A 14,785-nucleotide genomic window follows, 5' to 3' on the forward strand; every position below is an offset into this window, starting at 1 on the left:
TAAGGTTTTTGATACCTATCTCATTGAGTTATCATAGGGAAAAGAAATAATTTTATCTTGGTACATTTTGAAGTACAACTATCGATATTGTGCAGGCCTAGCCAACAACTTCTTTTTCAATATTGCTGTAATTAATGTGAAGTCAAAAACCAGTTACTGCTTTTGATTGGATACTTTGGAGGAAGGGATTTCGATCAAGATCTCAAAAAGCAATTGCTCTTTAATGATCACATATCACTCAATTCAATATTCTCCATTTCCATTGGAATTAGGTATGCAGAATCCTAATTTCTGCATTGTGGGGTCACTACCTAAGACAAAGCAGCACCATTAATTGTTTTATGATAACAGAATGCATCCTTCACTTCTACAAGGTCAGTGATTGGCCCTACTGATCTTTTATTAGACCAGTTTTCTGAATTCAAACCCTTACTGCAAAGAAACATGACAAGTTAAAATATGCTGTATTTCCATTAATACTTCATTAAAAAGCTGTCAGCAGAAAGCATGCAATTAATGAGTGTTTTTTATTGTTATAATTTACTGTGCTTGTCTCTTCCCCCACCCCCATTTACCTGTATCATGTAATCCAACCTTATCTGGTCTGGCCTACATGTGAGTCCAGACCCACAGCAATGTGGTTGACTCTTAACTGCCTTCTGGGCAATTAGGGGTGGGCAAGAAATGCTGGCTAGCTAGCAACGTCCTCATCCTGTGAATGAATTTTTAAAAAAACATTTTTAAAAACCTGACCAATGTGGTGCCATTCTCCATTCACAGGCACAAAAGTTGAGGACAGTATCCATATTATTTAGGATTTTCTTTCTTTAAAAAGATTCTAGAAGGCGTTGCAACAGTCTGTTGTAATATTACAAACTGAAAGTGACAGGGAAAACTGAAGTAGCTGTTTGGATGAGTGGTTTCATAAACAGTGGCATGCAAAAAAGCATTAAATCATTTTAAAATGGTTGTTTCATCTTTGTGCAAGGAACCACATTTTCAAGTTTATTTTGCATTTGAGGGAACGATGAACAGTTTTCAAAAACAATAGGTTCGGCATGACAATAAACATAAATTTCAATGTAAAAGTTGAGGTATAAACAAACTATCTGACCACAAAAACAATTGAAAAGCAATACATTAATTTTAGAAAATGAGTAATTAATAAAGATGACCATTAAAAAGTAACATGGAGTACATCAGTTTTGTTTTTATATCTGAAAAGCAGAGCTAGAGAAAGACAGGTTTAGCCCCAAGTCACTGGGGAAGGCAGAGGGGACTCGGGCTGAGCTAAGGAGTTGATTTACCCAACACGGAACCAGTGCTCACCTCTAGAGGCATACAAGCGGTGCTGATCTGAGCAGAAGTTGTGCCAGAGAGAGAAGAGAAATGCATTGCTTTTTAGTGTGGGTGTTCTTCCTTTTGATTGAGAAGATAATAAAGGTCGCGGACAGTATGGTAAGGATGTAAGAGTGAAACTAGTAGAATCTGCTTTGCAAAAGCTTACATAGACATAATAGGTTGTATGATTGCCTTTTGTGCTGCAGTCTATGAATCATCATTTTATGATCTGAACTTCAATGAGGTAAAAAGCTTGTGTGTTAAGTAATGAGCTGGAATTCACTGCCTAAATGGTCGGTGGAAGCAGATTCAGTCAAACTTTGTGAGGAAGATAAATACTTGAAACAGGCAGGTTGAAGAACCTGGAGTAGAGGCGTAGGAATGGGTATAATTTGGATAGGTCTTTTCCAAGAGGTTTGATGCACGAAATGACTACCTCATGTGATATATAATTATATAATTCCAGATAAAGCTTAACGTTATTGGAAGAATCCAGTGATAATGGGAACTGCAGATGCTGGAGAATCCAAGATAACAAAGTGTGAAGCTGGATGAACACAGCAGGCCAAGCAGCATCTCGGGAGCATGTAAACTGACGTTTCGGGCCTAGACCCTTCATCAGAATGCCCTCTCTGATGAAGGGGCTAGGCCCGAAACGTCAGCTTTTGTGCTCCTGAGATACTGCTTGGCCTGCGGTGTTCACCCAGCTTCACACTTTTTGTTATCTTGGAAGAATCCAGTGATGGGTCTATTTTCTTTTCTTAAACTTCAGTTATTTCTATAGAAAAACGTTGTCTCCCATTGTAAGGAATTGGTTGTGACAGAATATTAGAATGCCATTGGTGGTACAATGCAAATGTGATGTAATCATCCAATCACAAAGTATTGTGTTATGAATCTCCCTCTGCAGGGTGGAGTTCCCATCCTGCAGGGATGAATCAAGGTTTGCCTTCAACCACCAGCTAACATTCTAAGTACTAATCTATCAAATAAACACTTAAGGCCAGAAAATATAAACAATATCTGCAGGATTCTATGATTATGTATGGATTAACTTGTGTGCAAATGAAGGACAAGCTCTAGCCAGTCAGCAAAGATCTCTGATTATACTAATTAAGCTAACAATGTATTGTTGTGGATAGAAAATTACACTTGTATGTTAATATAGTGTTTTTTTTTAAAATAGTTACAGCTTTTATATTTCACTTAAATCCACTCTGGACACTCGCTGATTGGCAGAAGATAGAATTTGTTTTACACTGGACCTGTATTGCGATCAAGAGTGCCACCTTTTGACTGTTTTCTTTTGTAACTGTGTAACTGTAATGAAAACTACAATGCTAAATCTACTGTGTAGATTTCTTGCTATTCTATACTATTGAGTAATAACTGTGCAAGAAAAAAATAATTGGTATTTTGAATTTCTTTTACAGGAATAGCATTCACAGATCTGCCTGTAAGTATAAATAACTCTTTCCTGACCTGAACCCCATTTTTAGAAGTCCTTTTTTTTAACCAAATATTTTTACCTAAAGCAATTCACTGTGGAAGGAGCCAATTATCTACCGTTTTTTAAAATGATCTTTTCTCATTTTTATGTCACTTAATTTAATGTACTTGACCTGTCTGAGGTTGTAATGCAGGCAAAGCTGATAGTATTTGTTGTCATTCCTCAGTGAAACTGAAAACCATCTCAAGTGTAAGCACATGCACAGTTAAACACTGGAATATGGAAGTTGCCACTGTTCTTCCATCAGGTGTGCTGCGGAGATTCCCACAGATGGAAATCTTAAAAATTTGTGATTTGATATGAACTTCCACATTTCATATTATTAATTTTGTTGTGAAAAGCCTTGAAGTTTTGCCTTGTTGAAAGAGAAGTTACTAGATATTTTAGTGGTCTGCTTAGTCATAGTTAGTGCTAATTGATCTCTCCAGCCCTGAAAAGAAAACTTTATATTTATGGAATGTTAGCTGTTCCCATAATGATTCAAAATTCAATCATTTTATTTTTTAAATGATATTTTTGCTTCCACCTTGATTCAGAGGATATGTCCTAATCTTTTTCTCAATGTCTGATTTAAAACATGAAAGTTAATCAGAGCTTTTTAGTTCCTGGTTATGGTCTTTAACAGTTCTTCATTCTGGTCTGCTGCTTAGCCTTTTTAATGACAACACTGTTGCTGGATGCTCCTGAACCCCACTAACTGATGAAATTAATGATAGGAAAGGTGAAATCCAGCCATATATTTCACTAGATATTTGTGGAAGGTCACTTTGAGGTCAACAACAAACATTGACACATTGCCACCATTTACAAAATTAGGATCCGTGTTAGTTTTCTGCTTAGGCTATGAGAGTTGTGCTTCTCTGATGGTTGAAAATATTGATTGTACTTATGAAATGTTAATTTGAGTGAAGATTATTTGGAATCTTAGTTTCTAATATTATGGAGTAGATGTTTGAAAAGTAACGAACCTCTAATTTGAATGGTCATATTAGGTAGTACTTTTATTTCATATATGTTATTGTTGTTTTGCACTTATTAGAATGTTGGAGATGGACACACCTAGTTATGTACATATATGAGACATCACTTTTTATTTAATTTCTTTTAGAGTGTGATCTATTATAGGAGCATTCAAAACTGTTTTTGCAAATTTTACTAGATTGACGTGAAGCCCTAATTGATAGCCCATTAGTTCCTTCCCCATGCCCCCGGAAAATACTGAAATTAGTGGTCTTTGGAATTGTATCTTTAAATTCAACAGTACCTAACACTCAAACATGGGAACTGCCCACTCTTTATGACTTAGCATCACGAAAAGCAATAATTTACACCATGAGTTAGCAGGAAGGCTGATGTAGGTCTTGAAATCTTAGACGGAATGTATTCAGATTGAAAAAAGACTACATACAATGTGGCAAAGACTAGTCGGTGAGCTAGAGGATTGAGAAATGTTTACAAACCAACAAAAGACAACCAAAAAAATAACAGGGAGAAGATGGTTTTGAGGGTAAGCTTGCAAGTGATATCAAGACGGATAGCAAGATCTTCTCTAAATATAGAAAAAGGAAGAGAGAGGCCAAAATGAGCATTGGACATGTGGACGATGAAGATGGGGAAATAATAATGAGGAACGAGGAAATGACAGTTGTTGTATTAATATTTTGCATCAGTATGAGATGCAATAGCATTGAAAAAATATGAAATCAAAGGGTAAAGTGTCAACACATGCAATATCTATCTCATCAGAAAAAGTGCTGGGAAAGCTAATGGGACTAAAAACAGTATCAGAGATAATGGGAACTGCAGATGCTGGAGAATTCCAAGATAATAAAATGTGAGGCTGGATGAACACAGCAGGCCAAGCAGCATCTCAGGAGCACAAAAGCTGACGTTTCGGGCCTAGACCCTTCATTAGAGAGGGGGATGGGGAGAGGGAACTGGAATAAATAGGGAGAGAGGGGGAGGCGGACCGAAGATGGAGAGTAAAGAAGATAGGTGGAGAGAGTGTAGGTGGGGAGGTAGGGAGGGGATAGGTCGGTCCAGGGAAGACGGACAGGTCAAGGAGGTGGGATGAGCTTAGTAGGTAGCTGGGGGTGCGGCTTGGGGTGGGAGGAAGGGATGGGTGAGAGGAAGAACCGGTTAGGGAGGCAGAGACAGGTTGGACTGGTTTTGGGATGCAGTGGGTGGGGGGCAAGAGCTGGGCTGGTTGTGTGGTGCAGTGGGGGGAGGGGACGAACCGGGCTGGTTTTGGGATGCAGTAGGGGAAGGGGAGATTTTGAAACTGGTGAAGTCCACATTGATACCATATGGCTGCAGGGTTCCCAGGCGGAATATGAGTTGCTGTTCCTGCAACCTTCGGGTGGCATCATTGTGGCACTGCAGGAGGCCCATGATGGACATGTCATCTAGAGAATGGGAGGGGGAGTGGAAATGGTTTGCGATAAACCCAAAGGCTTTCTATAGGTATTTAAGGAATAAAAGAATGACGAAAGTAAGATTAGTCCCAGTCAAGAATAGTAGTGGTAAGTTGTGTGTGGAGTCAGATGAGATAGGGGAAGCGCTAAATGAATATCTTTCAACAGTATTCACTCTAGAAAACAACAATGTTGTCGAGGAGAATACTGAGATACAGGCTACGAGATTAGGTGGGATTGAGGTTCACAAGGAAGAGGTATTAGAAATCCTTCAGAGGTTGAAGATAGATAAGTCCCCTGGGCCGGATGGGATTTATCCTCGGATCCTCTGGGAAGCCAGGGAGGAGATTGCCGAGCCTTTGGCATTGATCTTTAACTCGTCATTGTCTACAGGAATAGTGCCAGATGACTGGAGGATAGCGAATGTGGTTCCCCCGTTCAAGAAGGGGAGTAGAGACAACCCTGGTAATGATAGACCAGCGCTTCCAACACAAGTCCTCCTCCTGGACACCACCCCCAGGCCTCCTACCCTCCCTCGACCTCTTCATCTCCAACTGCCGTCGAGACATTAACCGCCTCAACCTCTCCACCCCTCTCACCCACTCCAACCTCTCCCCCGCAGAACGGGCAGCCGTCCGCTCCCTCCGCTACCTCACCATCAAACCCGCAGACAAGGGTGGCGCAGTGGTAGTATGGCGCACTGACGTCTACATCGCCGAGGCCAGACGCCAACTCTCCGACACCACCTCCTACCGCCTCCTCGATCATGACTCTACACCCGAGCACCAAACCATCATCTCCAACACCATTCACGACCTCATCACCACAGGGGACCTCCCACCCACAGCCTCCAACCTCATTGTTCCCCAACCCCGCACGGCCCGTTTCTATCTCCTTCCCAAAATCCACAAACCTGCCTGCCCTGGTCGACCCGTCGTCTCAGCCTGCTCCTGCCCCACCGAACTCATCTCCACCTATCTGGACTCCATTTTCTCCCCTTTGGTCCAGGAACTCCCTACCTACGTCCGTGACACCACCCACGCCCTCCACCTCCTCCAGGACTTCCAATTCCCTGGCCCCCAACACCTCATATTCACCATGGACGTCCAGTCCCTGTACACCTGTATTCCGCATGGAGATGGCCTCAAGGCCCTCCGCTTCTTCCTATCCCGCAGGCCCGACCAGTCCCCCTCCACCGACACTCTCATCCGCCTAGCCGAACTCGTCCTCACCCTCAACAACTTCTCTTTTGACTCCTCCCACTTCCTACAGACTAAGGGGGTGGCCATGGGCACCCTCATGGGCCCCAGCTACGCCTGCCTCTTTGTAGGTTACGTGGAACAGTCCCTCTTCCACACCTACACAGGCCCCAAACCCCACCTCTTCCTCCAGTACATTGATGACTGTATCGGCGCCGCCTCTTGCTCTCCAGAGGAGCTCGAACAGTTCATCCACTTCACCAACACCTTCCACCCCAACCTTCAGTTCACCTGGGCCATCTCCAGCACATCCCTCACCTTCTTCCTGGACCTCTCAGTCTCCATCTCAGGCAACCAGCTTGTAACTGATGTCCATTTCAAGCCCACCGACTCCCACAGCTACCTAGAATACACCTCCTCCCACCCACCCTCCTGCAAAAATTCCATCCCCTATTCCCAATTCTTCCGCCTCCGCCGCATCTGCTCCCACGATAAGACAGTCCACTCCCGCACATCCCAGATGTCCAAGTTCTTTAAGGACCGCAACTTTCCCCCCACAGTGATCGAGAACGCCCTTGACCGCGTCTCCCGTATTTCCCACAACACATCCCTCACACCCCGCCCCCGCCACAACCGCCCCAAGAGGATCCCCCTCGTTCTCACACACCACCCTACCAACCTCCGCATACAACGCATTATCCTCCGACACTTCCGCCATTTACAATCCGACCCCACCACCCAAGACATTTTTCCATCCCCTCCCCCCTGTCAGCTTTCCGGAGAGACCACTCTCTCCGTGACTCCCTTGTTCGCTCCACACTGCCCTCCAACCCCACCACACCCGGCACCTTCCCCTGCAACCGCAGGAAATGCTACACCTGTCCCCACACCTCCTCCCTCACCCCCATCCCAGGCCCCAAGATGACATTCCACATTAAGCAGAGGTTCACCTGCACATCTGCCAATGTGGTATACTGCATCCACTGTACCCGGTGCGGCTGCCTCTACATTGGGGAAACCAAGCGGAGGCTTGGGGACCGCTTTGCAGAACACCTCCGCTCAGTTCGCAACAAATAACTGCACCTCCCAGTCGCAAACCATTTCCACTCCCCCTCCCATTCTCTAGATGACATGTCCATCATGGGCCTCCTGCAGTGCCACAATGATGCCACCCGAAGGTTGCAGGAACAGCAACTCATATTCCGCCTGGGAACCCTGCAGCCATATGGTATCAATGTGGACTTCACCAGTTTCAAAATCTCCCCTTCCCCTACTGCATCCCTAAACCAGCCCAGTTCGTCCCCTCCCCCCACTGCACCACACAACCAGCCCAGCTCTTGCCCCCCACCCACTGCATCCCAAAACCAGTCCAACCTGTCTCTGCCTCCCTAACCGGTTCTTCCTCTCACCCATCCCTTCCTCCCACCCCAAGCTACCTACTAACCTCATCCCACCTCCTTGACCTGTCCGTCTTCCCTGGACTGACCTATCCCCTCCCTACCTCCCCACCTACACTCTCTCCACCTATCTTCTTTACTCTCCATCTTCGGTCCGCCTCCCCCTCTCTCCCTATTTATTCCAGTTCCCTCTCCCCATCCCCCTCTCTGATGAAGGGTCTAGGCCCGAAACGTCAGCTTTTGTGCTCCTGAGATGCTGCTTGGCCTGCTGTGTTCATCCAGCCTCACGTTTTACTATCTGGGACTAAAAACCAGTTGGTCCCTGGATCTGATGGAATGTACACGAGAATATTTAGAAGAAGTAACTACGGAGATAATAGATGGAATGGTCATAGTCTTCCGAGAATCCTTAGATTCTGGAGAAGTACCAGAGATTGGAAAGCTGCCAATGAAATTTATTCAAAGTGGGGAGAAGACAAAAAAGGTAACAATAGGTTAGTCAGATTCACATCTGTCATTGGGGAAAATGTTAGTCTAGTACATAGGTTGTAATGGTAGAGCATTTAGAAATCCATAATGTTATTAAGCAGATTATTATTGGTGAAGCCATGCTGAAGAGGAAAATGTGTCACACAATTTAGTATGAAAATTTTTGAGTTGGTAACAAATAGGATAGATTAAAATGAAATTGTGCATATGATATGTTTGGACTTCAGAAAGGATATAATAAGGTACCACACATCAGGCTACTTAGTGAGTTAAGAGCCGCTGATGTTATGAGTGATGTTCTAGCATGGATTGAAGATTACTATTAAATAGAACACAGTGCTGGGGGGGTGGGGCTGTTCATTTTCAGGATGGCAACCTGAAACTAGTGGAATGTCGTGGAGATCAGTTCTGGGTTCACAATTATCTCTTGATGAATTAGATGTAGAAAGTGAATGTACTATAGTCAAGTCTATGGATGCCACACAATAGGTAGGAAGGTAAGTGCTGAGGAAAATCTTGTCTCCAAAGGGAAATAGACCGTTTAAACAAGTAGAGAGAAACTTAGTAGTTGGAATACAGTGTGGCAAACGTGAGGTTGTGTTTATCAAGAAGCGTTCAGGAGCTCAATATTAATATTTTAAATGGAGAGAAAACTGAAGTGTACAAATTCAGATAATAGGGAAAGTAAATAGAATATTGGCCTTTTAGTTTGAAAGAATTGCAATCTAAAAATAGATCTGTTGCCAATACACAAGGCATGAATCAAACCACACCCAGAATACAGTGAACAGTGTTAGTCCCCTTAACTAAGGAAAAATATACCCAGAGAGGGTTCACTAGTTTGATCCTGGGTATGGAGAATTATCTTTTGAGCAAAGGTTGAATGGGTTGGGTTTGAATTCATTGGAACTTAGAAGAAAGAGAGGCAACCTTACCAAAACACGCAAGTTTCTTAGAGGACTTGACAAGGTACATGCAAAAAGGTTGTTTCACCCCTGTGGGAGAGTCTCTGACCAGAGGGCATAATCTCAAAGTAAGAGGTTTCCCATTCAAAACAGATGAGAAATTTCTTTTCTGACAGTAGAAAATCTATGGAATCTCTTCACCACAACGGAGTGTAGAGGCTGGATCATTAAGTATACTTAAGGCTGAGATTAACACAATTTTTAATCAACAAGGGAATCAAGACTTATGGGGAAAAGATAGGAAAATAGAGTTGAGGATAATTAGACAACGATGATCTCATTGAATGTCAGAAAGTACTTAATAGGCCTGCTTCTGCCCCAACATCTTACAATCTTATGCTTGTTGCATGGAATCTTTGGAATTTGCATTTGTCGGCACTAACTTAACTTGTGTTTGAAAGATGCTGAATTCTGAATCAAACCCTAGTAACTTGAACAATGTGTATTATTATTGTGAAGGTGTGGGCTGATTTGATGTATTTTAAACAAAACTTTAATTATTAGAAGCTTAGGTACTGTTGGATATGTGTTCATATCCTAAACATTGTATCATTTGCTCCAAACCATGCTTAACCAACAACAGTACCTACAGCTAGACCAATCACTTCATAAATAAGATCAGCATCTTGTATATGTCTGTACTATTCCTTTTATGTGGCTCAGTATCAGATTTTGATTTTTATAATACTACCATAAAGTATCTTGGGACATGTTTTTAAATTAAAAAGGCACTGCAGATACAGGTTTATAGCCATATGGCAAGTTCACCAGTCATGTAGTCACCATGTTTCCAAGATGCCTTTGAAGAGCAAACGGTAAAATGATAACACAAACGATTCTATTTTTAGTAACTTAATTAAAAGTCCGTTTTGGCATAAAATAGTTATGCCATGCTTGTTAGTCTATCTGAATCTTAAACTGCTGCCATCGGATACCATATAGCAGTGTTCCATCCCAGGGAGGATTCGTGAATAAAGAGAGCCTCAAGGCAGATCCAGAAGTTCACCTCATGTCAAGCAATCAGTAAGACATTTCTATGGGCTAGCTGCAAGAAAAAAATGTGAAGTCTAAGAAGCATTGATACGATAAATCATGTACTGACCAGGATCCCTAAAATTTTGTAAGAGTTGTGCTTAAATGTGAAATGTGGCAATATTTAAGCAAATGCTTTTTGATATTATTTAAGACGACTTGCTTTAAAATTATGTGTGCAACAATGTTTGTAAATGGTGACAAGCCTACTTCTAGGGCCTGTAGTGCTAAAGTAGTGTGATCATGACTTGAGAATTTCAAATGCTGTTATTTGATTGGAAGTGTTTATGAGGAAAGTGAGAGGGTTAAATTAATTCTTGGCAGGGACAAAAATCAGGCAGCAGTCGAATGAAGGGATATTAATATTAGTGAGTGTAATTGGTTGTCGGCTTACAATTCACTTTTTAAAAGTTCCACCAAAGTTGAATTTCATATTCAAGAATCCCATTAATAAATTCCTTTGATTTCCATTTTGCATTTGAGTTATTGACTGTAATATTAAATTGAGAATTATCATTATTTTTGTCTTTCAGCCGAACCTGTATCCAACTGTGGGGCTTCAAACACCGGGTGAGATAGTAGATGCCAATTTTGGGCAGCAGCCATTTGTGTTTGACATAGAAGATTACATGCGTGAGTGGAGGGCAAAGATTCATGGCACAATTGAGCGATTTCCTATAGGCGACAGACTAGGGGAGTGGCAGACGATGATGCAAAAGTAAGAAATGCTGCTCCTTGCTTATCATACATAAAGGGTTAGCTGATTTATTTGGTACCACATTTAAACTAGCTCATTGTGTGAGAATTTGTTTTATAGCATGGTGTCGTCCTACCTGGTGCATCATGGGTACTGTGCAACAGCAACTGCCTTTGCCAGAGCAACAGGGCAGACCATTCAAGAGGAGCAGAGTTCAATCAAAAACAGACAGCGTAAGTCTGGCAGTGATGTGTATGTGTATAACATTTTGAAATTTCTATTTTAAGTCCCCTGTTGTCTCAGTTGCTAACTGCACTGCCCAATATTGAGATGAGCCAAATACATTTCGAGGAGGGAATTGCCTAACAAGGTAACAGTTGGGTACTATAGTCATCCTCTGCAGCTCCATACTACAGGCATGAACACTAAATGAAAGTACTTAATAATGATCCACGTTCAGGAATTTTGTTTCACTGTGAAAATGATTGCCGTTGTGTCTTCTGCAGTAAAACAGTCTGCTGACATAGATTTCCAACTTGCGCCCCAAGACTAAAACTCGCTGCCAACAGGCTTGGAAAGCAACAGGAATTAAATTCTGCCAGCTTCCATAACAGACATTGGAGCTGCAATTGCATCTGTTCAGCATGTTGAAAATCGTCAATTCCACGTTACATGATGAAGGACCAATTGAGCAATATATTAAAGGCTTTTGAAGGCAATTGAATCGCACCAGTATCTGAATATATGCTGGACTAAACAGGAGAAAATTGGATGATAAAAAAATATAAATTCAGTTGTTTGGGTTATATGGCCTGGTCATGCAGTCAGCCTTGTGAATAGATTCCACCTGTCTGGAGAATTAGGATGTAAAATTCAAAATGTGCTGATTTTTACCGAACACTTGAAAAATTGTTTCAGAAGCTAAAATATTTTAATACATGCATTTTGTTTCCATATGTCTTGTAAAGGGACAGAATGTATAAAATAAATAAGTTTTACATGAAGTCTCAAGTTGGAAGCAAATAAATGAACAGGTGTTTTGTAAATATTTTATGGTTTTACTTTCAAAAACACTGCTTGAAATGCTCTTCAAGATATGTCTACAGCAAGGAGTGTTAAACAATGAAGCTGAGCTGACTAAGAGTCTGCAACTTGTTGATCATGTCTTTATTATGCTTCTAAAAACAAGCTTTCACAAAATAGCTGTTTAGTTTATATAATGTTTTCCTGCAGTGGGTAATAAATAACAAACCCACAACAGTGTCTTGAATCCAGTTTTTTGACTTTAGCTGCCTCTAAGAGTTATACAGCTTTGCTTTTGGCTATCAGTAACTTAGCTCGAGAGATATCATCTGTCCCTTGCAGACACAAAACTCAGCCTTACCCTCTATTTTCATAGCAGTATAAGTTGCAGTGATGCTGCAATTTACAGTTGTTGCTGTAAATTGGAGTTAGTGAACCCCGACTTGTTTCCGTACACAGACTCTGAGGAGCCTATACCATAGTCAGTTTGTTTCAGTGCTAGCAGTCTCATTCTAAATGAAGAGGTCATCTTTTCAGGTCTTAGATGGGCCTTAAAAACATCATCTGTGCGACCACTTCAGTGCAGTACTTGGGAGTATTCGGTTGTCACAGCTATTGTTTTTCAGATCATGCATCGAATTAAAAGTGTTGACTGCCTGATTACAAAAGAGAAAAGAGGGAAACCAGGGAATTAGCATGATATCTCTTGGGAAATTACCAGAGTCTAGGTGAACTTCAGAGTTTCAGCTGACCAAAAGGAGCCAGAATGAATCTATAAAGGATATGACATGAGTGAACCTGAGTGAATGCTTTGAAGGAGTAACTAAAGTGGCGAACAGAGGAATGTGTATGGACGTTATTTACATGGACATCAGCAAATTATTTAATTAAAGACCCATATAAAGGACTGCAAGTTAAAGTTGAAGCTCGTGGAATTGAGACCAAATTGTTGAATTAGTTATGAAATCGGCTGTGGAGACAGGGTAATTAGCAGTACTATAATTGGCAGCATGTGATCTGTGATGCCCATTAAAGATTTGGGTTGGATCCATGAGTGCTTTATATTTTAGTGACGTGGATGGAATTGACTGCAGCATATACCAGTTTGACAATAACAAAATTAGGCAACATTAAAAACAGGTTGGATGGAAGCACAAAATGTAGAAAGGATATTAAAAGATTGAGTGAATGGGCAAAACTATGGGAAAATAGATTTTAGTGTCAACAAACCTAAGGGCATCCACCTTGAACCCACAAGATCAAAAGTAGAAACAGTGATTATCGGAGACTAGGGGTCCAGCTAAGTAGATTATTAAAATGTCATGAATAGGAACAGAAAAATAATCAAAAATCAAGAATGCTGGTCTCTGTAGCTAGAGGATGCAAGGGGATAAAAGTTAAATTACTGTCCTGATTAATTAGATCACACCTGAAGTACTGCAAATGATTCTGGGCATCAAGCATTATGAAATTTACTGTAATGATGTACGTAATCCAAAAGTTACTCCACAAAGGATAGATTATACAAACTAGTGTTATATTGCCAGGAAACATGCGAGTTATGTGTTCAAGGATTTCTCACATCCGAAGTAGATAGAGACATGCTATTCATTCTGCTGGTTGAGTAGATTCGGCCTAGGGGCCATAACCCCAAAATTAGAGCCAGAGTGTGGTTGATGGTGAGGGAAATTAGGAGTTCACTTGGCAAATGCAAATTAATGCTAGATAATTTGTTGATTTTTAAATTTAAGATTGATAAATTTGTGTTAATATAAGGATGTTAAGGCATATTTTACAAAGGTGGGTAAATGGAGTTCAGTTACAGATCCGTATTTATCAACTTGGATGGTGAACAGGCTCGCTTGGCTAAATAGCTTTGAATTGTTCTTTTTAGATGGATGTGGATTATTTCATCTATGTGTATTTGAGAAAGAGCAGAGGCATTTTCTAACAAACCTTCATCCCTCAACCAATTCTGATTAACTGGTCATTTATTGCTACTGTATGAGATCTTGTTGGTTGCAAATTAGTTGTTGATTGTTTACATAATAGTGATAACCATGTCTCAAATGTAATCAATTACCTGTGAAACTCCACCTGGGAGTTACCATTGACCAGAATCTTAACTGGCCAATGCATATTAATACTGTGGGTCCAAGAGCAGGTCAAAGGCTGTGTCAAGCAACTTGCCTCCTGCCTCCCCAGTGCCTGTCCACCACCTGCAAAGTACAAGCCAGGAGTGTGGTGATGAGTACTCTACTCTCCACCTGCCTGAATGAGTGAAACTGTTAACAACACTCAAAGCTTGGCACCATCCAGGACAAAGTACTCTTCTAACTCCTTGTACCACCAACAATGAGCGGTAGCAGTGTATACCATTTACAAGATACAGTATGTCAAACTGCCAATGTTCCTTAAACAGCTTCTTGAAACCTGTGACCTCTACTACGTAGAAGGACAAGGACAGCAGATAAAGTGAAACATCACCACCTGCAAGTTACCCTCCAAGCCACGTACCATCCTGACTTGGAACTAAATTGTTGATTCTTCACAGTTCCTAAGTTTAAAATCTTAGAACTCCCTCCCAAGCTGCATTGTGGGCTTACTTACATCCCAAGGAGTTCACCACTTCCCTCTCAAAGGCAGTTAGTGATAGGCAATAAATGCTTGCCTAGTGTGTGATCCGACCCTAACCTACTTGCCATGATTGAATATTAA

The 14,785-nt window shown here is 41.5% G+C and overlaps 1 protein-coding gene across 3 annotated transcripts in view; it reads left to right on the forward strand.

Annotated features, from left to right (window-relative positions):
- Positions 1-14,785, forward strand: part of ranbp10 (RAN binding protein 10) — a 184,101-nt gene that overhangs the window by 127,892 nt on the left and 41,424 nt on the right. For 2 of the 3 annotated variants that reach the window (XR_009446779.1, XM_048547115.2), the window contains exons 5-7: positions 2,775-2,797; positions 10,881-11,065; positions 11,138-11,277. Coding sequence is in view for 2 of the 3 variants with exons in the window: in XM_048547115.2 (XP_048403072.2) it covers positions 2,775-2,797; positions 10,881-11,065; positions 11,138-11,277 (348 nt within the window). In the remaining variant the exon portion in view is untranslated. The remainder of the gene's footprint in view (positions 1-2,774; positions 2,798-10,880; positions 11,066-11,137; positions 11,278-14,785) is intronic. The other variant, XM_048547116.2, reaches the window with a different exon arrangement.

The sequence above is a fragment of the Stegostoma tigrinum genome, chromosome 16 (assembly GCF_030684315.1).
Source record: "Stegostoma tigrinum isolate sSteTig4 chromosome 16, sSteTig4.hap1, whole genome shotgun sequence".
Classification (NCBI taxonomy): Eukaryota; Metazoa; Chordata; class Chondrichthyes; order Orectolobiformes; family Stegostomatidae; genus Stegostoma; species Stegostoma tigrinum.